This window comes from Haliotis cracherodii, unplaced genomic scaffold (assembly GCF_022045235.1).
Source record: "Haliotis cracherodii isolate W230 unplaced genomic scaffold, xgHalCrac1.p SCAF_6, whole genome shotgun sequence".
Lineage (NCBI taxonomy): Eukaryota > Metazoa > Mollusca > Gastropoda > Lepetellida > Haliotidae > Haliotis > Haliotis cracherodii.
In genome coordinates this window covers 63114751-63139494 of record NW_027266319.1, presented here as the reverse complement: position 1 = coordinate 63139494, position 24744 = coordinate 63114751, and the positions used below count along the sequence as shown (strand labels likewise).

Sequence of the window (24744 nt, the reverse complement as noted above, 5' to 3'; positions counted from 1 at the left end):
AAGCCGACACGATTATTTCTGCCATTTGTTGATCAACGCCTCGGCGCATGATGTATCTCTTCACTCGGACCTATTAGCAACATGTGCATAACGGTACTCGTGTATCCATCACTAGGCGATATCACATCGATGTCACAACATCTCCTTTCCCATTTCCCAATTACACACAAGCGCTGTTGCATAAACTAAAACGAACTTGGTTACTGTGATAGGGGGTCAGTAATCCTGACGCCCAGGAGATGGTAAAAAATCATTTATTTATACAAATCCGTAGTAGCTTCTGCTATCTGCGTGAATTTATGTCTGTTTTAGCTGATCAGGGTATCTACGTAGTTAATACGACTGCCGTGTATTAACGGTGTACGGCGGCTGCTGTAGATAAGTTTGTGGCAAGAGGTTGTGTGAATGAGTTTAGCGCTGCTGTCAACAGTATTGCAATTATGGTGCGTGAAGTGAAATAAGTTTAACGTCGCGTTCAAGGTTATTTTATCTATAGCGACGTGTGTACACGTGTAGATGCGCGTAACTAGACTTTTGCGGTGCTGGCCCACTGAGATACCATGCCGCAGTTTAACATGAATACCCCACTCAGACACAGTATACTGACTCCGAGCCGACCAGTCCTTACTTTATCCATTTAAGCCGAGCGCAGGCAGGGTAATAACAAGTAACATCTTTTAACGTCTTTTGGTATGACGAGGCCGGAGATCGAACCCCGGACCTTCCGCTCTCTAGGCTGACGCTCTATCCACTAGACCACGGAGACGGTCTATATTTCAGTTAAACCACAGTGTCAATTCGTTGACAAACATATATTCCTCGAAATAAACTTAAAGTATAATAGGGCCCCCACGTATTTTAATTTCATCTAATGAGGAGATGAGTATTTGCTGCCCGAGCTGAGAAGGGGATGGCAATAAAATGGATAAATGTTTTATTAGGAAGGTGAGTGAGTATGGTTTTACGCCGCTTTGAGCAATATTCCAGCAATATCACGGCGGGAAAACCAGAAATGGGCATCACAATTGTACCCATGTCGGGAATCGAACCCGGGTTTTCGGCGTGACGAGCGAACGATTTAACCACTAGGCTACCCGACCGCCCCAAATGTTTAATAAATTTATGCCCTGAGATGTTTAACAGAGACTATAGTCAGCTCGATAAAGGCGGAAATCCCAAATTACCGAAACACGGTGTCATGTACCATTTTCGAACACAGGTAGATGAATTGGATTCGAACCAACACAGATACTGCCAGCTAAGGGACACTACTCTGCATCGCAAAGTTTGACGCCTTAGACTGCTAGAACGCCATCACCCATGAGTGGTGAATTTGTGAAGGGTCTGTCCGCGGCCATCCCATGGTATAATTATTCCGAATAGCTTCCTCATGTTAAACATTTGGCATGTTTTCTTATGATTTTTACTGATTATTTAATCATGTTGATTTATTGATTAACAGCCTGCTTTAACATGATATTGGCTAAAATCTAAATCCATGTTTCCTGTCACGACGTCCTCCATCTCCACGTGCATGCTTGTCCACATTTTTTTGTAAAATCTGTTCCAAATGTATTTTTTCTGTATAATCTCGAGCATTTATTATCCCCCGCCACTAAGTGGAAGGGGGGATATAGGAATGGGTGCTGGCCGTCCGTCCTTCCTTCCGTCCGTCACTTTTCGTTTCCGGAGCAGAACTAAAACACACGAGAGATATCTTAACCAAATTTGGCACATAGATAGGTCTAGTGGTGAACTGGTGCCTTTTGATAGTTTGGGATTTTTGAAAAAAATCTTTTTTCGAGTTTCCATGGCAACGACTTGGACTTAGATTGAAAATGGCTGTAGTCCCCCTTTACGGAGCAGATCTTGAAAAACGTACACTATTTCTTCACCAAACTTGGCACATAGATAGGTCTAGTGGTGAACTGGTGCCTTTTGATAGTTTGGGATTTTGAAAAAAATATTTGTTCGAGTTTCCATGGCAACGACTTTGACTTAGACTGAAACTGACGGGCGTGCTCGTTTCCAGAGGGCTATTGCCTTGCACACAACCAGACATGTCATATTGGCGGTGGATATGAGTATTTCATGCTTGATTTTGTCAATTTGGTGTTACAGGTCCCGGTCCCGGCGACTACGATATTCCTGATTCCAACAAGGGCCCATCCTACTCACTGGCCAAGCGGCTGAACAACTCGGACGAGACAATCAGGCGTAAGTGACAGCCATTACACTAGTTGGCAAAACAAAAGTCCTCTCGATCGCGGCGGAAACGCGAAAGGTTCGCGATCGTGGATCCGTTTGTAATGCATTAATACTTAAAACTTAAACGCGCCACATTCGCAACCGTGTCTCATGTTGCGATCAACGGGTCGTTTGTTTTCACTTTAAGGCTACATTGCCCTCCGAGGATGTCGAATACATTATGTCCGTCTTTTTCCACACAAAAAACAAATTCCAACTATGCTTTGAATTAAACCTTATATTTTGTAATAAACAAGACAACACTGGCTTCCAAAGAATACAAATGTTTATCTTAGGGACCAAGCATTTGAGTGAGTGAGTATGGTTTTACGCCGTTTTAGCAATATTCCAGCAATATCATGGCGGGGGACACCAGAAATGGGCTTCACACATTGTACCCATGTCCGGAATCGAACCCGGGTCTTCGGCGTGACGAGCGAACGCTTTAACCACTAGGCTACCCCACCGCCCCACCAAGCATTTGATATTCGGGGGATAGGGGTGGGTGTTTGTTGGGGTTTTTTGTCAATAAACTGTCCCGTAAAAAGCGTGAAAAAAATATGTTTCAGGCCGTTAAAAGCATTGTCTGCCACACAGAACATACATCGTTTCTAGATTTTCTTTTAAACACATAATTAGGCTTATAGCAGAGTCTGAAACCCAGCAGAGTAAACTGAGAGCCTAAAGTGGCCAAGCACATTTAAAAAATCTGTAGGCACAGTGGAAAAACCGTAGGCCCAAACATTTTAGCTTAAGCAGGAAGACATATTCTTGCAATATTAAATACAAAACACAACCAGTCAACCAGAGGCTTTTACTGCTATCACACCGAGTTCCCAAAGACTCGGCGGTGATAGATGAAGCCTACATGTGTCAGGAAATTACCAGCTTGTAAAAAATCTTTGCGACTATACGTCATTTGAAAGGTATAATCGTACTGTTTATAAGTATGAAAGTTATGTTCATCACCTAACTTAAATAATGCTCAAAAAGTAATTACAATAAACTACGGTTATAACGAACACGCTTATAACGAACTGACGGATATAACGAACTGTAGTTATGCTGTATATGTGCTTATAACGAACTACGGTTATAACGAACTAAAATTAGTAGTCCCTTTGAGTTCGTTATAACCGTAGTTTACTTTACTTAAATAAACTGCAGGCCGTAAGGGCTTGCTGAAATATAAAACTATCAGTTCGATAACAAATCTGTCGGCCCGATGTCTTTTTCGAACACAGGCGCATAGTATTAGATACAAAAGTAATTGCAGCTGTATCTGAAAAGATTCTTTGTCTTCATATAAAATTCCAGCACCCCCACCATTCCCACCCAGAATATCAAATGTCGGTTCCATTACTATGAGTCTAACGACCCGTGAAGATCCGGGGTAGAATAGGTCTTCAGCAACCCATGCTTGTCTTAAAAGACGACTATGCTTGTCATAAGAGGCGACTAACGTGATCGGGTGGTCAGGCTCGCTGACTTGGTTGATGAATGTCATCGTATCCCAATTGTGTGGATCGATGCTCATGGTGTCAATCACTAGAATGTCTGGTCCAGACTCGATTATTTACAGACCGCCGTCATATAGCTGGAATATTGCTGAGAGCGGCGTTAAACAACAAACTAAAACAAAAGTTTCTCTAATCTTCTTTAACTTCCTTATCCCCAGATGCAACGTTAAAACAGACAGCTTCATTGCAGTACAAATGTAACATAGCTGTGCATCAAAGTCGACCTCCAATGACATTTCTAAATACTCTAGCAAAATGCACCTACCTCTCTTCTGGCGATGAGACATCCCCAGTTGCAGGGCTCTAACTAACGGATAAAGTCTGTAACAGGTTGTGATCATGAAGACGCTATATGCTGATACAGTCCCGCCTTAAGTAGTGTTCACTAAGGGACTAAAGACGTTGAACCCACCTTAGCGACCGAGATTGGCACATCGGCACAGGACTCGAGCAAAACTGATGATTTTAATTGCTGATTAAAGGTGCGTGCCTGGCGCGGCATCAACAGATAAACAACTACAAACACGCAAGCATGTCGCCCATAACACTTCCTGTGCAAGCTAAAATAACCAGAATTGGGAAAAAAACGTGTGAATTAATCAATACCTGATATGCGCAATGACAATGCAAGTGCATACAAAATGGCAACAAATTTGTGAAAGAGGTAACAGCGTTATATGATCCTGTTGTAGATAATATGGGTGAGTGTGGTTACGGGTAATAATTTCTGAAAATGTGTACTTAATGGTTGGATATTGTCTTGATTTAACATCTCTGTCATCGGGAAAAGGGGCATTGAGCTTCTGAAAACATGACCATTATCAGTATCGCGCTTCTTTTGTTGGAATCATGTATATAATTATTAAGTAGGCGGAAGACTATCGGTACTTCAAACACAGAGGTGAACAGTCACATAGATATAAGGGATTTAAGTGAGTGAGTGAGTGTGGTTTTACGCCGCTTTTAGCAATATTCCAGCAATATCACGGCGGGGGACACCAGAAATGGGCTTCACACATTGTACCCATGTCCGGAATCGAACCCGGGTCTTCGGCGTGACGAACGAACGCTTTAACCACTAGGCTACCCGACCGCCCCATTGAAGAAGTGATTGGTTTAGCATATACAGTTGACCGGTACGATTGTCTGTGGTCAAGGATATAGAAATCATAGGTCACACGGATATTAATGGTTTTGAATATAACGGTGGCCGGTCACACGAATGTCAATTATTTTTAAAGTGATCGGTCACATTTATGTCAAGAGTTTAAATTGTAAGATTCACGGGTCAATCGGATGGAGAATGAAATAGGGCTCAAACGCATGTCAATGGTTTCCATAAAAGACTTGGTTGGTCAAACGCTTGTCAATGGTTTAGATTAAAGGTGAGGTGAGGTGAAATGGGGTTTAACGTCGCGTCCAAGATTATTGCACTTATATAGCGACGTGCATGTACGTGTATGTGTGTTTGTGTGGCTGCTTGTACTAGTCCGGACTGATGCCGATTTATAGTGTGGGCTCACTGAGATACCATGCCGCAGTTAAACATGAATACCCCACTCAGACACAGTATACTGACTTAATGCCGAGCGCCAGACAGGGTAACAACAAGTACCATCTTTTAACGTCTTTTGGTATGACGCTGTCGGGGATCGAAACCCGGAACTTCCGCTCTCTGGGCGGACGCTCTACCACTAGACCACGGAGGCGGTCGTTTAGATTAAAGACCTGATTGGTCAAAGGCGTGTCAAAGGTTTAGATTAATGACCTGATTGGTCAAAGGCATGTCAATGGTTTTGACACAGATGATCGCTCACACGCCGGCCAAGGGTTTAGAATTAGGTCAAACAGATGTCTATGGTTCAAAATGTGAAGATGACCGGTAAGACGGATGACAACGGTTAGAATACAGAGTGAGTGCGTTGGGTTTAACGCCGCTTTTAACAGTATTCCAGTTACATCAAGGCCTGTCAGCTTAATGTGGGAGGAAAGGCCGAAGTGATGCAGGTCTTAGACGTTTACCATTTCGGTGAAACCCACGAGCATGGGTATGGTACTGACAAACCTAGAAACATAATCGGGGCGAACCGGGATTCGAACCCGCAATCATAGGTTTCTGGGGTGCCCAAGGGACGCAACTCTGCACAGTGAATCGCGGCGCCTTAGACGACTGGGTCACTGCTCAACTTTTGGCAAGAATAATCAGATGTTTCCTCAAAAACCTATTGTATTTGTTTTATTCCATTTGTCTGGTTGCCATGGAAATCAAACTTAGCCGTGGATGGAGTTGACTTTCACAGCACTCATAGACACTATCGTTGGGTTGATTCATACAAAGTTCCAGCTTTGTACACAAAACGGCTGAGGACAAAATGGCAAAAAAAGTTGTAGCTGGACAAGCCCCAAAACGGACGACGGACAGACCTTTCAGAACATTCCGATACCCCAGATCCGGGTAAACAAAATACGAATCGCTTCGGCCGTAGAGGCAAGGAAAACATACTTTTGTGCTCGGAAGACAGGACTCTGTATCCGGACCACTTAAAAGGGCTAAGATCAAGACATCACCACTCGCCTCGTTCCGTAACCTACAAGCTTTCGGTTTGTCCCGAAATTGCACGGGATGGTCACGAGTGGGCTAAGATCTTCGTGACCTTGGAGACCTTAACGTTCATTGTCGGGTTTCTGCTATCCCATTGCCGACTATTATTAGGGCTCCAAGCCAGAATGTCAAACTTCACACGTTTTGGCAGATTAAATGTTTTATAAACATTTTAAACATTTTATCTTTGACTTTGGTCATTTGTAACGTGGCTTGGCAACCATATTGGATTCACGCTTTTCACATAGCATAATTTATTTGTATTGGGTACATGTCTTCAAATCCCTACTCCTCTAAACCTGTCACTTGAAATAATTCCATATATTTTCTCCATACTACACATATTAACACGCTACAGCAGTTTCCCGATATCTATTTTGTCTCCCCCTGATCGATTTCTTCTTTTAAAAGTTACTAAATATATCATTTCAAAGGCTCTACATAGACAACATTGAAATTAGGAATTATGTATCAACATCGCAAGTTACATCTTTTTAGTTTTCTTCTGCACGTCAAAAGTAAAGGCGCTTAGCAGCGAAAGTACCAAAATGCTGTACAGTTAAAATTGATTTACAGTGAAAGAATTTTTTTTAAATTAAATGTGTTTTAGTTTTTAAGTAAGCCATATTTATGGGCAAATGACACAATCCAAACCATACTCATTACTTAAATATTGATGATCCATCACAATTCTGTTTTAATGTAAGCATGTATCTTCGAAACCGGAAGACAAAAGTCCAAACCGGAAGTGAAAAGTCCAAACTTGAACTACCAGCTACTTTATCACAAACTGTGCAAGTCATGATTTTTGAGTGAGTGAGTGAGCAATATTCCAGAAATATCACGGCGGGGGACACCAGAAATGGGCTTCACACATTGTACCCATGTCGGAAATCGAACCCGGGTCTTCAGCGTGACGAGCGAACGCTTTAACCACTAGGCCACCTGACCGCCCGATTTAATTGTGAGAAGAATTTGTTCTGAAATCATCTTCCCGAGGCAAGGGAGTAAACCGACTATAAAAGTCCAGTTTCCACTCTTGCCTGACGAGTCTATGCAAAGTCAAATCAAAATCGCGTTACGAAATCGAAATCCGAAATTCGTAAACTTCCATGCTGAATTCGGTCGATTGCAGGATTTGCAAAGTATGTTTACTGCCAACTCGGCGTCTACAGATATTTTGGAGCCAGAACCATTGGCCTTTCTAGTATAAAGTTGAAATGCAGTAAGAAAGTGACCCGTGAAGACCCGGGGTAGAATAGGTCTTCAGCAACCGTACTTGCCGTAACAGGCGACTATGCTTGTCGTAAGAGGCGACTAACGGAATCGGGTGACATGGCTGACGTCATCGTATTCCAATTGTGTGGATTGATGCTGATGAAATCAATCACTGGATTGTCTGGTTCAGACTCGATTATTTACAGACCGCCGTCATATAGCTGTAAAATTGTTTAGCACGGCGTTGAACAACAAACAAACAAAACAGTAAAAAGTGTTATTCGAAACCGGAAGTGGTATGATACAAACCCGAATTTTCTTTTAACTTTGTTATCTACTGAACTAGAACCATGTGACTCTCTGGTTTAAGATTCTGATGTAGTAATAACGTGTTTTCCGAAATCTTAAGTGTCATGATCCAAACGGGAAGAACCACTAGCGTTCCTTACAAAATAGCTGGAACCATCAAAGTTTCTGGTTTAAACATCAAATACATAAGCATGTGTTTTCTGGAACCGAAACATATTTAGTTGGCTGGTTGGTTTGTTGTTTTACGCCACACTCAACAATATTCCAACTATATGACAGCGGTCTGTAAATAATCGAGTTTGGACCAGACAATCCAGTGATTGATATCATGAGCATCGATCCACGCAGTTGGGATCAATGACATGCATCAACCAACCCGATCCCGTAAGTCGCCTCTTACGACAAGCATAGTCACCATTTCCGTCAAGCATGGGTTGTTGAAGACCTATTCTATCCCATCTTCCCGAGGCAAGAGAATTAACTGACTTTAAAAGTCCAGTTTCCACCCTTGCCGAACTAGGCTGGAATTCCTGGGCTCGGTCGTGGCGCCATCAGTGGCTATTACGAGTTCTGTGCCTTTCCTATGGACCAATCAGATTCCACATCTCGTATCACTTGCATTTGCTTCAAACAAAACGGTGGCGCCCCGTCAAGACGATCTGATCGATAATCAAGATCTTTATTGTGATAAAACGAGTCTTACATCACGGAGTGCATCAAATCACGCGAGCACCTTGATTAAAAACCTGAAAAGATTTAGAAAATATCTGTTGACAACGAGTTAGCGGTGCACATACTTTGCAAATCCTCCAATCGACCGAAATCTGCATGACACTTTACGAACCGGATTTCGATTTCAGTGCGCGATTTTGATTGGACTATGCATAAGCCTCGTTAGTCCAGCCAAAATGTAACGCCATAATACCAGCCTAGTTCGGCAAGGGTGGAAACTGGACTTTTAAAGTCAGTTAACTCTCTTGCCTCGGGAAGATGATTCTACCCCAGATCTTCACGGGTCACATATCTAGTAAGATCATGCGTATAAATGCCTGGATGCTAAAGCCATAAAACCTTTTGGGTCAGTGTTGTATTTTCTGTATAGCCAAATGGCTTCCATGTGAAACTGGATAATCCAATAAGTAGTATAACTTGGAGCCCTATATAACTGCTTTCAACTATATTTTCAACCTTATGTCATCAAAAATATTCAGTCAATTCAGTAGAAATTTCAAGCAGTATTCGTATCGTAGAATCTCCAAGCAATCAGTCAAAGGTTACGGTTGTAAGTACCTGATGCAGTGTGTACATGTGTGTAGGTTGTGATTATGGTTGTAGCTTTTCACGGATACTGCCTCGCTTCGTGTGATCACTGAGTAAACCAAAGACGTTGCACCCACCTCAGCGACCGCGACAGGCACACCGTCCATGTTTCTGCAGGACTACAGTAATACTGATCATTTTAATTGCTGATAAATTGTTCGTGCTGGCGCGGCTTAAACAGATAACGACAAACACGCAAGCATGTCATCTTCAACATTTCCAATGCATGCTAAAACACAAGAATTGGGAAATAACAAAAATTAATCAATACCTGATACGCTCAGAGACGACCTTAAGTGCTTACAAAATAGCGACAAATTCGGAATGAGATAACAGCCTGTTTCAATCCTGTTGCAGAATATGGGTGAGTGGTTAGGGCAATAGATTCTGAAAATGTAGGCTGGAAAGGCATTGTGTTGGGTTGATTTTTAATCTCTCTTATCAGTCCAAAGGTGAATCATTCGATTACCGCACGTATTTAATGGAGGCTATATATAAATCTCATTCTGGGATTAAGTTACACGTTCAGCAAAACGATCCATTGGTATCTTGTGAATCTTAATTATTGTGTGGGCCTGTATTAGAGGCAGAGTTTGTCAACTGCGTGTTTTTTTATGTTAAAAAATAAAATTAGAAAATGCATGTAAATTACGCCAAACACGTTGAAAGGTTTGCAGCACTATCACTCGTTACCTCGGATGCGAAACAACATCAAATATAATTGTTAGGAAATTGGTCCCAACAATGGAGATATTTTTATACAGCTCGGAATTAACCATAGCGTTTACGAATGAGCTCAGTGTAAGTGTTGTAGAAGACAAAAGGAAGCAGAGTCGCCGATTGAATGTAGGTTTAGTTCTACGTAGGTAAACAAGAAGGCGAACATCATCTATTGATTTATTCCAACTATTTTACTGACAAATATAATCAAAAGAATTGCTAAAAGCCCAAACGGGATTACAATCTGCGTTTAATTGATACAGATGTATTAAGTAAAGAAAAAATATAGGAACGCAATTACAATTGACAGAAACATATAGAAATACGCAAGTCCTAATTGTTGTATAAATACTGTGGGCAAAATTCCAGTTATATCACTGCAGCCGTAAATGGACGTACCTGTCATGACAAACCAATGGTTGATAGCATGAACAACGACCCAATCTGTCCGCGCATGTCACACAATCAGCAAGGTTAATTGCAAGATATTTAGTTTAGTTTGCTCTAACCACAATGCCGTCCAAAATTTTAAATATACACGTAAATTAAAGCTATCTGTAAAATAATAACTTTGGTCTTTAATAACACGGCTTCAATTCCAAATGTAGTGAATGCGCCCCACCAATCCTCTAAAATAAAGTATAATTTGCAATTTCACTTCAAGCTACTAGACCTCATCGGAAAATAATACCCTGGGTGCCGAGGATGGATATTCTCATCCTTTCGCCAACACCTGTTATCATCACTTTTAAACTGTGATAGTGATTCATAAACACATGCTCATGATGTAGTTGGAATCCATTAATCGACTCTGCTTTTGTCAGAGATTTCTTATGAATATAGAACGAGTTTTGGCGCTTTTATTAATTAAACAGTAAATTAATATTTTCAGGCAAGAAAAAGAAGGATCCGGCACCAAATACATACGACGTCGGCAGTACCATCGGCAAAACTGTGGCAATCTCCATCGCCGGCAAAAGGAAAGAACACCCAAGAAGTAAGCCAGCTGATAGACTGACACGCCTCTATTAAAACTCTCCAAAATGTGGAGAAGAAAAAAATAAACTGCATGATTATTTTTCGGTGCAATGAAAACCACGCTGATTTTATACCAGGGATAATAAGTGCAATACTGATATACAGTAAACTACGTTTATAACGAACATGCTTATACCGAACTGACGGATATTACGAATTGTTTTGGGGTCCCGTTCATTTGCTGTATGCTGTATGCTGTATGTAGGCTGTATATGTGCATATAACAAACTACGGTTATAACGAACAACAATTAATGGTCCCTTTTAGTTTGTTATAACCGTAGTTTACTGTATTGAGGTATAGCATTGTTCCAGCTTTGCACGAATGCCTTAACGTTCCACTAGGAGGTGAGTTGACGCATTGGTTCGTCTAGCTGCAGACACCTGGTTCAATGCTGAAGATGGTTGCTAAGGTCAAATATATCTTTCTTGCTGTGGTAATTGGAAGAAATGTGAACCGTTACATTATGTGGGGGCACGGGTGGTCCAGTCGTCTAGGTCGCCGCAATTCGCTGTACAGTGTTGTGTCCCTTGCGCACGCCAGATTGCAGGTTCGAATTCCGGTTCACCCCGATTATGTTTCTAGGTTTGTCAGCACCATGCCCGTGCTCGTGGGTTTCACCGAAGTGGTAAATGTCTGAGACCTGCATCACTTCGGACTTTCCTCCCACATAAAGCTGACACACGCCTTGATATAGTGAGTGAGTGAGTGAGTACGATTTTACGCCGCTTTTAGCAATATTCCAGCAATATCACGGCGGGGGACACCAGAAATGGGCTTCACACATTGTACCCATGTCGGGAATCGAACCCGGGTCTTCGGCGTGACGAGCGAACGCTTTAACTACTAGGCTACCCGACCGCCCCGCCGTGATATAACTGGAATACTGTTTAAAGGGCGGCGTGATATAACTGGAATACTGTTTTTATATAAAAGGCGGCGTTAAACACAAGTCACTAACATTACATTATGTGTAAAATCATGCTTTTACAAAGCTTGATAAATATAGCAAATAGTGTAGCCTGATTTATTGCAAAAAATACAGTTACATAAATGTATGTCTGAATATACATACCTTCAGGCAAGTCTGTGTCTAAATTTACATGCATTCACACACATTTAAATCCAAATGTACAACTTTGTAAACCATGTACAGGTCATGATTTTTTCCATTAATAATGCTGGATTGTTGCTAAAAGCGTCGAAAATCCTTCTGTTTTTCTTCACATCTAGGTATCGAGAAGGCCGGACCCGCAGCCAACGCCTACACGCTGAAGACGTCGTTTGACCCCTTTTTCAAGGCCGCGACAATGTCTTACCGCTGGTTTGACGTTAATGGTAAGTCTGATATCTGGGGTACGATTTCGTCACTTGTCAGATGGGGCTTAGCCAGGGCGACCCTAACCATCACTATTTCTTTCCATATAATTGCAGTGTTCCATAATCTGACAGCCATCATTTCCGGTAACCTTTATACTGTAAAACCTCGTTAAACCGTAAACCTAGCTTTCTGGACGAATATTGTTAAGAACGCGCGTGCGTGCATGCGTGTGATTGCAGGGGAAAGGTGGTTTTGATTTAAGGATGTGTGTTTATGAGAAGGAATGACAGGGTTGGTTAAAGCTATAGTGTCTGACGGCTATTCACCGTCTGTTACGTTTTCGCATTTTCGGATAAATAACAAACACAGATACCTGTTACGCAAATATCATTTATCGATCTCTCATAAAGATGACTGCCAAAACCAATAAGATCAATTCAGTCAAAAGTTCACATGACCGAATTTGGTCTTGAAGAGGTAAACATCACCATTTTCGATAAACAGATGTCAGTGGTGTGAGGTCATAGACACAACACTCCGGTCAAGGATTTAAGTGAAGTGAAATGGGATTTAACGTCGCGTCCAAGATTATTGCACTTATATAGCGACGTGCATGCACGTGTGTGCGTGTGTGTGTGTGTGTGTGTGTGGCTGCTTGTACTATACCGGACTGATGCCGATTTAAAGTGCTAGCACACTGAGATACCATGCCGCAGTTTAACATGAATACCCCACTCAGACTCCGAGCCGACTAGTCCTTGTTTTAGCCCCGTAATGCCGAGCGCCAGACAGGGTAACAACAAATACCATCTTTTAACGTCTTTTGGTATGACGCGGCTGGGGATCGAACCCCCGACCTTCCGCCCTCCGAGCGGACGCTCTACCATTAGACCACAGAGGCGGTCGGTCAAGGATTTAAGTTCCACACGTGCGCTATCACGTACGCACGCACGCACGCACGCACGCACGCATGCCGCAAACTCCTGGTGCCATCACTGATGTTCCGTGATCCGTTCGTCTAATTTTCATTTTGCCAGTTCTGCCCAATGGAATCGTTTTCGGTGAATATTCTCTGCCGTTGACGTCACATATTTACCAAATACACGCTTAAACAACTACATCACTGAAATAAGGTTCAAAGCGGCGTTAAAATCAACATGTCCAGTCATTATCGTAGACGCAGCTCAAATTATACCGAGGAACGTGAAGTTTATGTTGAACTTTGCAGATGACCTTCAACCAAACAACTGTCACATTCAGTAAGATATGTATCATGTGTGAAACGATTAGTCCTCGCGGCTCACTACAAATATGTCAATTCTGCGACAGATGGTCTCTTATGGGCCAATTGTATTCAAATTTTTCGGATAATGACGATTTGATTCAAATCTATCCCCGTGTTATCAAGGAAGCAGGTAGTAACTTTCAGAATGGCACTACTAACACAGTCGATACACATGGCACATGTGACACAGTGTGGAAAACATTACTTCAAAGATCACTGACTCTAGCCCAGATGATCTACGTCTTTAGACAACCAAAACACCTCACATTTCTGCAGACCACCTCCGTGGTCTAGTGGTAGAGCGTCCGCCCGGAGAGCGGAAGGTCCGGGTTTCGATCCCCGACCGCGTCATACCAAAAGACGTTAAAAGATGGTACTTGTTGTTACCCTGTCTGGCGCTCGGCATTAAGGGGCTAAAACAAGGACTGGTCGGCTCGGAGTCAGTATACTGTGTCTGAGTGGGGTATTCATGTTAGACTGCGGCATAGTATCTTAGTGAGCTAGCACTATAAATCGGCATCAGTCAGGACTAGTACAAGCAGCCACACAAACACACACACGTACATGCACGTCGCTATATAAGTGCAATAATCTTGGACGCGACGTTAAACCCCTTTTCACCTCACCTCACCACATTTCTGCTGCCCCGTGATGACTGTTCCCGAACAATGTGATAAACACACATGCCCGGTGATGACTGTTCCTGAACAATGTGATAAACACATTTATCATATAATGGGTAGGTTTCTCTGCAGGATAAAGCCAACGGATATCGTTTTTATCCGTTGGCTTTATCCTGCAGAGAAACCTAAAACGATATCCGTTGGGGTCATATGCGGATAGAGATGCAAATATCAAAGGTCAAGTAGGACTACTTTCACTGTTTGTAAACAAACATGGCGTCGCCCTCGTCATTCGGCGATCGAGTCAGAATTAACCATCGGGAATCTGGATAAACTACAGGGATAATTGCTATCATTATCAAAAGAACAGTCTAATATACTGAGAATCAGTGTCTAACTGTGACGTAGCTAAGGCATTTTATAAGTTTTGGCAACTTTGGAGATATAAATTTTGAAACAATTTTGCGAGGGCACGAGGCCTAGCCAAGCGGGATCAGTAGCCATATCTGTGCTTGTAGAACTCGGCGGCTTAAAACATTCTCCACATATTAAAATAGTTGGATTGGGTCGAACTATGTTTGAATTGTTACCTTGTTTCGTTTTGTCGCTGTGTGTACATCTGACTACATTTCTTAACGTAATGACAGGACAGACCGACTGTCAACAACGTCTGACCGTGGCCGTGACGTCTCATAGACTAGGGTTAGAGTAGCTTCCCTTTGACAAAGGGCAGTTACTCTAGCGGACAGACCGATGGATTGCCGCGAAAGGCAATTAAAAACAACTGTTGTTTTGCGTATATGTTGCTTCTCCACTATATAAGAAACAGATCTCAGTTGGAACTATATTGGCTACTGTCACTGTCCGACTGACACATCACTTACCCTGTGACGTAATAAATATTAATGCGCGCATTCCAGGAAAACTCGCAATGTTTCGGTAATGTTTGTGAGAGAGGGAAAGCGATTTTGAAGCACAGAATTAAAGAATGACATTATATGATAAAAAGGTTATCACGCTTGTGTGTTTGGGGATGGTAAATATCCTGTATTAGGAATAAACACTATGTATTTAGCTCGCCAAGGCTCGCTAAATACAATGTTTATTCCTAATGCAGGATATTTACCATCCCCAAACACACTCGCGTGATAACCTCTATATACCCGATGATGACTGTTCCTGAACAATGTGATAAACACACATGCTCGCTGATGACTGTTCCTGATCAATGTGATAAACACATATGCCTGGTGATGACTGTACCTGAACAATGTGATAAACACACATGCTCGCTGATAACTGTGCCTGAACGATGTGATAAACACATATACCTGGTGATGACTGTTCCAGATCAATGTGATAAACACACATGCTCGCTGATAACTGTGCCTGAACGATGTGATAAACACATATACCTGGTGATGACTGTTCCAGATCAATGTGATAAACACACATGCTGATGACTGTTCTCGAACAATGTGATAAACCCGGTGATGACTGTTCCTGAACAATGTGATAAACACATATGCCTGGTGATGACTGTACCTGAACAATGTGATAAACACACATGCTCGCTGATAACTGTGCCTGAACGATGTGATAAACACATATACCTGGTGATGACTGTTCCAGATCAATGTGATAAACACACATGCTCGCTGATAACTGTGCCTGAACGATGTGATAAACACATATACCTGGTGATGACTGTTCCAGATCAATGTGATAAACACACATGCTGATGACTGTTCTCGAACAATGTGATAAACCCGGTGATGACTGTTCCTGAACAATGTGATAAACACACATGCTCGCTGATAACTGTTCCAGATCAATGTGATAAACACACATGCTGATGACTGTTCCCGAACAATGTGATAAACACATATACCCGGTGATGACTGTTCCTGTACAGTGTGATAAACACATATGCAGGTGATGATTGTTCTAGAACAATGTGATAAACACATATACCCGATGATGACTGTTCCCGAACAAAGTGATAAACACATATGCCCGGTGATGACTGTTCCTGTACAGTGTGATAAACACAAATGCCCGGTGATGACTGTTCCTGTACAGTGTGATTAACACATATGCAGGTGATGATTGTTCTAGAACAAAGTGATAAACACATATGCCTGGTGATGACTGTTCCTGAACAATGTGATAAACACATATACCCGGTGATGACTGTTCCCGAACAAAGTGATAAACACATATGCTCGGTAATGACTGTTCCTGTACAATGTGATAAACACATATACCCGGTGATGACTGTTCCTGAACAATGTGATAAACACATATGCCCGGTGATGACAGTTCCTGTACAATGTGATAAACACATATGCCCGATGATGACTGTTCCTGAACAAAGTGATAAACACACATGCTCGCTGATGACTGTTCCCGAACAAAGTGATAAACACATATGCCTGGTGATGACTGTTCCTGAACAAAGTGATAAACACATATGCCCGGTAATGACTGTTCCTGAACAATGTGATAAACACATATGCCCGGTGATGACTGTTCCCGAACAAAGTGATAAACACATATGCTCGGTAATGACTGTTTCTGCACAATGTGATAAACACATATGCCCGGTGATGACTGTTCCTGTACAATGTGATAAACAAACATGCTCGGTGGTGACTGTTCCTGAACAATGTGATAAACAAACATGCTCGGTGATTACTGTCCCAGAACAATCTCAAAATGCATAGTATCTGCACCTTAGACTGTGATTGAAGATAAATTGTATGTAACAAAAACAGCCATTATTTCACGTATGCTACCATGAGAAAAAAAAACGTCTTTTTTCAGCTCCCGTGGAGCCCGGACCAGCCGACTATCATGTGCGTCACGTGACCCTGAGGAAGGACCCAGTATTCACCTGCAGGCGACGTTGCAAGGCATCGTTTCCGGACCCGCTATGTAAGCTACATTTGTTCCTTCAGGAAACCCGTCAATCGTTGTTTCCCGTATTCAAAATAATAGGCTCTGTCACGCATGCGCTAGGCCACTTTGCTACAGGAACGTCTTCTAATGGCACATTCTGTCCTTGCATGGGATGTTAGCGCCATTTGTGTTTACATGAATACAAATTATTGAAGCGCAATTGGATTAAACCTAGAAATGATTTACTGAAACACATAACCAGATATTTAGCGTGGGAAGTAACACAGTAGTACTAGAGATCTGAACACTGGATGAGTCATGACCTATTACAACTAGGACTACATTGGACACTTGTCCAATACAGGGAGACCGACAACGTGGTCTAGTGGAAGAGCGTCCGCCAGGAGAGCGGAAGGTCTGGGGTTAAAAGGTGAGGTGGTGAGGTGAAATTGGGTTTAACGTCGCGTCCAAGATTATTGCACTTATATAGCGACGTGCATGCACGTGTGTGTGTGGCTGCTTGTACTAGTCCGGACTGATGTCGATTTATAGTGCTAGCACGCTGAGATACCATGCCGCAGTTTGACATGAATACCCCACACAGTATACTGACTCCGAGCCGACCAGTCCTTGTTTTAGCCCCTTAATGCCGAGCGCCAGACAGGGTAAAAACAAGTACCATCTTTTAACGTCTTTTGGTATGACGCGGCCGGCGGGGTTAAAAGACATTAAAAGATGGTATTTGTTGTTACCCTGTCTGGCACTCGGCACTAAGGGGCTCAAACAAGAACTGGTCGGTTCGGAGCCAGTATACGAGTGGGGTATTCATGTTAAACTGCGGCATAGTATCTCAGTGGGCTAGTACTATATATCGGCATCAGTCCGGACTAGTACAAGCAGCCACACATACACACGCGTACGCACATGCGCACACATACACACACATGCACGTCGCTATATAAGCGCCAAGATTTATCACAATTATACTTTCAACAAAAGTAGGGGATGTGACATGAGCGGAACAAAGATGAGCGTTGACGATAAACACCCAATGCAAGAACGTTTATGTTTGTAAAACATGACGCCAAAACACATCCCATAGTTTGCACGTGCCACGCGCAGTAGCGCCACACGCGTGCGCAGGGAGTCATTCCTGATTTTGAAACTTTCAAATACAGCAGATTAATCTGTGGATCATTATTTCTGTCAATCTTATTGATTCTACTGATCATGCAGTCGTGATTTACTTGTTGTCATTCATTGTGTGTGTGTGAGCTGGCGATGAGGTAGGTGTCTGCAACGCGTGGTGCGTCTACCGGCTATTGGCTTGAGACTGGCAGAAGTCGGCGCCAGTGGCCAATACGTGCAATGTTTCACAGTCTGATTAACAGACATAGGAACAGGTACCAACAAACCCATACTGTTGACGATCGACGCCGTTAAGGGCGTCCCAGATCAACAAGAGTACTTAGTCGATTGATCCGAGTGAGTGAGTATGGTTTTACGCCGCTTTTAGCAATTTTCCAGCAAAATCACGACGGGGGACACCAGAAATGGGCTTCACACATTGTACCCATGTCGGGAGTCGAACCCGGGTCTTCGGCGTGACGAGCAAACGCTTTAACCACTAGGCTACCCGACCGCCCCCGATTGATCCGAAACCATGCTCTCCGAAATCGAGCTCAAACGACGAATTAAATCGCTGCAAACTTTCATCAGGCTACTGGAGTACGAGGTACGGGTTCGACGATTTGAAATCGTCTACAGGCAGCTTATCTCCAAGTTCGACGGCCACGTGCCGCTCCTAACAATCGTCCTATTGTCCACAGACGTCCATGGTGTACACAACGTCGATGCTGGGGTATTCGTCGTTGGTCACGTGTCGTTTTTTCTTGAGTCCCGATTCACGTTGCGCTTCCTTCATAGGCGTGGTCGTGTCTGGCGACGTCGACATGAACGTCAAGCAACGTCAACCTGTGACCGCATGACCGATTTGACTGTGGATCGGTTATGGTGTGGGTTGGCATCACTATAAATGACTGAACCCAATTCCATATTGTACAAGGTTGGTTTGTTGTTTAACGCCGCACTCGGCAATATTCCAGCTATATGACAGCGGTCTGTAAATAATCGAGTCTTGGCCAGACAATCCAGTGACTAATATCATGAGCATCGATCCACGCAATTGGGATCGATGACATGCATCAACCAAGTCCGCGAGCCTGACCACCCGATCCCGTTAGTCGCCTTTTACGATAAGCATAGTCACCTTTTACGGCAAGCATGGGTTGCTGAAGACATATTCTACCCCGGAATCTTCACGGGTCTATTGTACAAGGAAGGGTCACGGGACACGATAACACACTGACGCCCTTCCTTGTCCAGTTTGAAGGGCATGGGGGTCGACGTTTTGTCTTTCAGAATGACAACGCCCGTTGTCACCATGCACGAATAGTCACTTCACACCTCCAACAACACATGACATCAATTACATGGCCAGCAATGAGCAAGACCTTTCCCTCATTGAACAGATCCGGGCTAGAATATGTCTTCAGCAACCCATGCTTGCCGTAAAGGCGACTATGCTTGTCGTAAGAGGCGACTAACGGGATCTGGTTGTCAAGCTCGCTGATTTGGTTGATGCATGTCATCGATCCAAATTGCGTGGATCGATGCTCATGATATCAATCACTGGATTGTCTGGTCCAGACTCGATTATTTACAGACTGCCGTCATATAGCTCGAATATTGCTGAGTATTACTGTTTTACAACGTTGACCTGCTCCCCTGTTTCTGTCAACCATGTAGATCAATCTGGTTATCCTGAGTTTTCCCGTTGTTGTGTCCTGTGCTTGATGGGGGCACGGGTGGCGCAGTCGTCTAAGGTGTCATAATTCGCTGTGCAGAGTTGCGTCCCCTTGGCATGCCAGAAACCTATGATTGTGGGTTCGAATCCCGGTTCGCCCCGATTATGTGTCTAGGTTTGTCAGCACCATACCCGTGCTCGTGGGCTTAACCGAAGTGGTAAACGTCTGAGACCTGCATCACTTCGGGCTTTCCTCCTACATTAAGCTGACACGCCGTGATATAACTGGAATACTGTTAAAAGCGGCGTTAAACCAAACTCACTCACTCACTCGTGTTTATGACTCCAACAATAACGTTACATTAACTTTGTACAATCGCATTCCTACTTTACATTTAGTTTATGTGCCAATGTCTTTACTATAGGTATACCACTCAAAAGACGTTAGAGAACACCCGATTCGTTCGTATTACAATAGTTAATCTGTTACAATAGCGATCTTGAGCGTCGTGTCATTCGAATCGGACTCGAGATAAGCTGCGTATTTGCGTAAAATACGCATAAAATAAACTGAAATACGCAGACAAATCAAAAACGCAACAAAAACTATAAATACCCTATTGAAATAAGATTAATAGGTATATAACAACTAGCAGATAATACGAGTGCGCATATTACAACTGTTAGATAACATGATTGTGTATCAGCCGACATTCACACACCGACAGTTACAGAAAACTACGTTTATAACGAACACGCTTATATCGAACTGACGGATATAACGAGCTGTTTTTGGTCCTGTCCATTTGCTTACATATATGTTGTAAATAGACTTATAAAGAACTACGGTTGTAACGAACTAAATTTAGTGGTCCCTTTGAGTTCGTTATAACCGTAGTTTACTGTACATTCGCAAAAGCTTCTGCGACAAACATACTGATATAGATGCCACTTGAAAAGCACATCCTGTCTTGTCAATGTGCATGTTGTATCTTAATAAGTCGCTGATTGGTGATTAAAGAAAAATACAAATCAACAAAAATACCTTCCCGGAGAGTGAGTGAGTATGGTTTTACGCCGCTTTTAGCAATATTCCAGCAATATCACGGCGGCGCACACCAGAAATGGGCTTCACACATTGTACCCATTTCGGGAATCGAACCCGGGTCTTCGGCGTGACGAGCGAACGCTTTAACCACAAGGCTACCCGACCGCCCCCCTACCCGGTGAGGGAGCCGCAAGCAGACGCAGACGGGTATACTACTATTCACATAATTTTAAATGGTTTACGGGGATTGTTACGAAACAAGTTTTAGTTAAATACCCAAATGTCAAGAAACAGGTGGGTGAAACAATTTTGAATTCCCTCTAAAACTTGTGGATACCCAATCAAAATCAAACGCCTGGGTAAAATATACAAATAACCACAAGCTTATCTATAGCTCTGCGAAACTACGGTAGCAAATTGGTTCGGGGTATTTATCATTGTGAGTGAGTTTGGTTAAACGCCGCTTTGAACAGTAATTTCAGTTACATGAAGGCGTGTGTCATCTTGGAATGGGAGGAAAGCCCGAAATGATTCAGGCCTTAGATGTTTGACCACCACTACTGGCATTGTGCTGTTTGACCACCACTACTGGCATTGTGCTGTTTGACCACCAACATTGGCATTGTGCTGTCAAACCTAGAAACATAGTCAGAGCGAAGCAGGATTCGAACCCACGACCACACGTTTCCGACATGCCTAAGGGACCTAGCATAGAAACATTGAGATAAAATACCCTTGATAATAGAAGATGGCGTTAAGTTGGTTTTAAGAATGTCGGTCATAAAATGTCTTTTCCCCTCTTATTTTCATTTAAAACTTTTAATTACAAATTTCAGTTTCTCCTATATTTTGGATTATTCATTGAGCAAAAAACATCATCATTATCAGCTTATAATTATTCATAGCCATTGTATTAATGTTCCAGTTATTGAGAAAACAATTTATTCTTTAACAATTTGCTGGCTACAATTATTGTTCCATAATCACATCCATTAATAATCCCCAAATATGACAAAAAGATTTATTTGTTTTGTTGAAAATGCTATCAATGATCTAAGTTAATTGTTAACGCAAAATATCCCGATCGATTCAGGCAATTCTCCCTCTCCCAGGAAATATAAAGCATGTTTGTCTGGTAATCTTAAACGCAGTGACACACAGGGGACTATCCCAACTCTGTAAACACTGAAGGAATGATCTCATACCATTGGTTGAAAACTGTAACGGCTTGAAGCAGTTTTATCAAACCATGCGCCGGCACCGCGTTTCTGGACGCAGCCCATCCTCGGTACCCAGGGGTTTAATTCTAAATGTGATCCATGTTTTGCAGAGCAGGTTGAGATGGCAATGATGTATGAGAACTTCTCCACATTAAATATACACCCGTAGAACAATTCCCATGCATCTCAAAATTAACTACTTTAAAAAATTAAAATTACTTTGATCCATTGTAAAAAAAAGTTTAAATTAGAAATGCATTTCGAAGCATTTTATAGTACACAATGTCGACAATGTTTTCTAAAGTAAAAGATCAACAAATAGTGTTTAAAGTTTTAAGTGGATTAATCATAACCACCAATACGATGCCAGTTCAACAAAGCGATTGTAGCGCTTAGGTGATCACACCTTCCATACTTTAGCATTTCGCTTAACGACAGTCGTTGCTCTACGATCGCTTTGAGGAACGTGGGCATAATTCTGGGCCTGTGGAATTGCCGCGTAGTTTCGATTAAAATATGACAACTCTTATCAATTGAGGTAAGGGGAAAAGAGGTTTCACGTCGCGCTGAAGAGTATTGCACTAACATCGCGACGTGCATCCTCGTGTGGCTTCTTGCCCTAGTCCGCACTTACGACGGTTTTATAGTGCTAGCCCACTGAGATACCTTGCTGCAATAGAACATGGATACCACACATAAACTTCCCCTTAGCCACCAGTTCTTGTTTTATAACCCTGAAGCCGAAATCCAGGCAGGGTAACACCAAGTACCATCTTTTCACGTCTTTTGGTATGCATATGACGCGACAAGGAATCGAACCATGGAGGCGGTCGCTTATCAAATTACACTTGTTTACGACCGATAACTAGAACGAGTGAGTTGAGTTTGAACGCCGCTTTTAACAGTATTCCAGTTATATCACGTCGTGTCAGCTAAATGTGGGAGGAAAGCCCAAAGTGATGCAGGTCTCAGATGTTTACCACTTCGGTGAAACCCCCGAGCACGGGTATGGTGCTGACAGAACTAGAAATATAATCGGGCCGAACCGGGATTCGAACCCACAATCATAGGTTTCTGGCGTGCCCAAGGGACGCAACTCTGCACAGCGAATCGCGGTGTCCTAGACGATTGGGCCACCCGTGCCCCACCTATCACACGTAATTCACAGGGCCATAGTATGTTTATCGACAGCCATTTTGAATAAAGTTCCCGATTTAGGTTTTCTATTTCAGGTTCTGACCTAAGTTATCGTTGAATAACACTAGTTAACTCAGGTTGAACCTAATCAGCCTGGTTGCCAGACATGTGCCACAGCGTTAACCTCAGTTGACTTAGGTCACCCAAATTTTAATAATAACGCACTAACGGCAGAAAGGCTTCAACCGACTGCCTATCAGGATCAGTAAGAACGCTTTATAAATCAATGAATTTCCGTTATTGTAAGTGTCCGCTATAAACAGAAACTGCTGAGTGGACAAGTTCTAAAGCCCCAATAGAGCTCGGGGCTCCCTGGTCATCTAACGTGCATTAGACGCTGTAATTGTCGTCACAAACCCAAACACACTTCAAGTACCCCGTATCGTAATATGGATTGGGTAGCATAGCAGTGAGTAAATCTCGCCTGGTATCGCGGGAACACGACAGCCATGTTGAGATGGGATCGGTTCCCGTTTTATCAGCGTTGTTCAGATGTCACATAATTCAATAGTGCAACATGTTGTGGGCTCAACTCGTAATCTGTAATAACCGAAAACATAAATTAGAGAGATACAGACTTAAAAAATTGTCAGCGAAAATAAGCATAAATGCTGTGGAGAAAGAGTCAAACGGTGCGTTTAGATTCCACTGCAGTTAGGAAACGGCAATGCTAAATAATTGCCAAGACATGCTCCTTAGGGAGGGGGTACTTCAATCTATTTATTTTTTTAAGTATTTAAGAACTTGAGTCACAATGCTTTTTGTGTCTAACAAATATCAAGTTCTGTTTAGCATTTAATATCCCCTTGTCATAATATGGTTCGTGGAACAGGTAACGATAAGTGGCGTCTGTGTGTGGTCTGCCTGTAAGGTTCCGTAGCTCACTTAAATTGTAGAGTTTACAACATCAGATTATCGTGGTCTTAATGACAGGATAAACAAAATGGGCAAATGGGGCGGGCGATGTTCTTGATTTACTTTAGAAATATGTATCAGTGATAAGTTCAAACATACGATGATTCGACGAGTTGTCAAAAATAAAACAAATTAGCAAACGCGCCACTGCAATGCCCGTCATTCCACCGTGGTATTTTGTTTCTTCCCCCCAAACACCCTCACACACCTTTCTAGATCCGCTCTCAAATTCCATTCTCAGCTTCCTGGGGAGTATACTACCCAAGATGCCCCTAAATCCCTTTTTCGTTTGGGACCGAACCTTACAAAGTACTTTGTTCCAGTAAATACAGGACAATTTGTACAATTTGTAAAATTGTCTTGCCTCAGGTTTATAGCCATGGATTGCTAGAGAGGCCGAATGTCCTAAAAGAATTATTGGCTCCTCATTTTAGAGGGGGCGAGGAGGCGGTAG

The 24744-nt window shown here is 42.6% G+C and overlaps 2 protein-coding genes across 3 annotated transcripts in view; one reads left to right on the top strand and one right to left on the bottom strand.

The window, feature by feature from the left end:
• Nucleotides 1-24744, top strand: part of LOC139446577 (uncharacterized) — a 69792-nt gene that overhangs the window by 10452 nt on the left and 34596 nt on the right. Inside the window, exons 7-10 of the mRNA XM_071227870.1 lie at nt 2122-2217; nt 10829-10933; nt 12208-12312; nt 17030-17140. Coding sequence (XP_071083971.1) covers nt 2122-2217; nt 10829-10933; nt 12208-12312; nt 17030-17140 — 417 coding nt within the window. The remainder of the gene's footprint in view (nt 1-2121; nt 2218-10828; nt 10934-12207; nt 12313-17029; nt 17141-24744) is intronic.
• LOC139444756 (orexin receptor type 2-like) overlaps nt 1-24744 on the bottom strand; it is a 149320-nt gene that overhangs the window by 108772 nt on the left and 15804 nt on the right. The window lies entirely within an intron of this gene.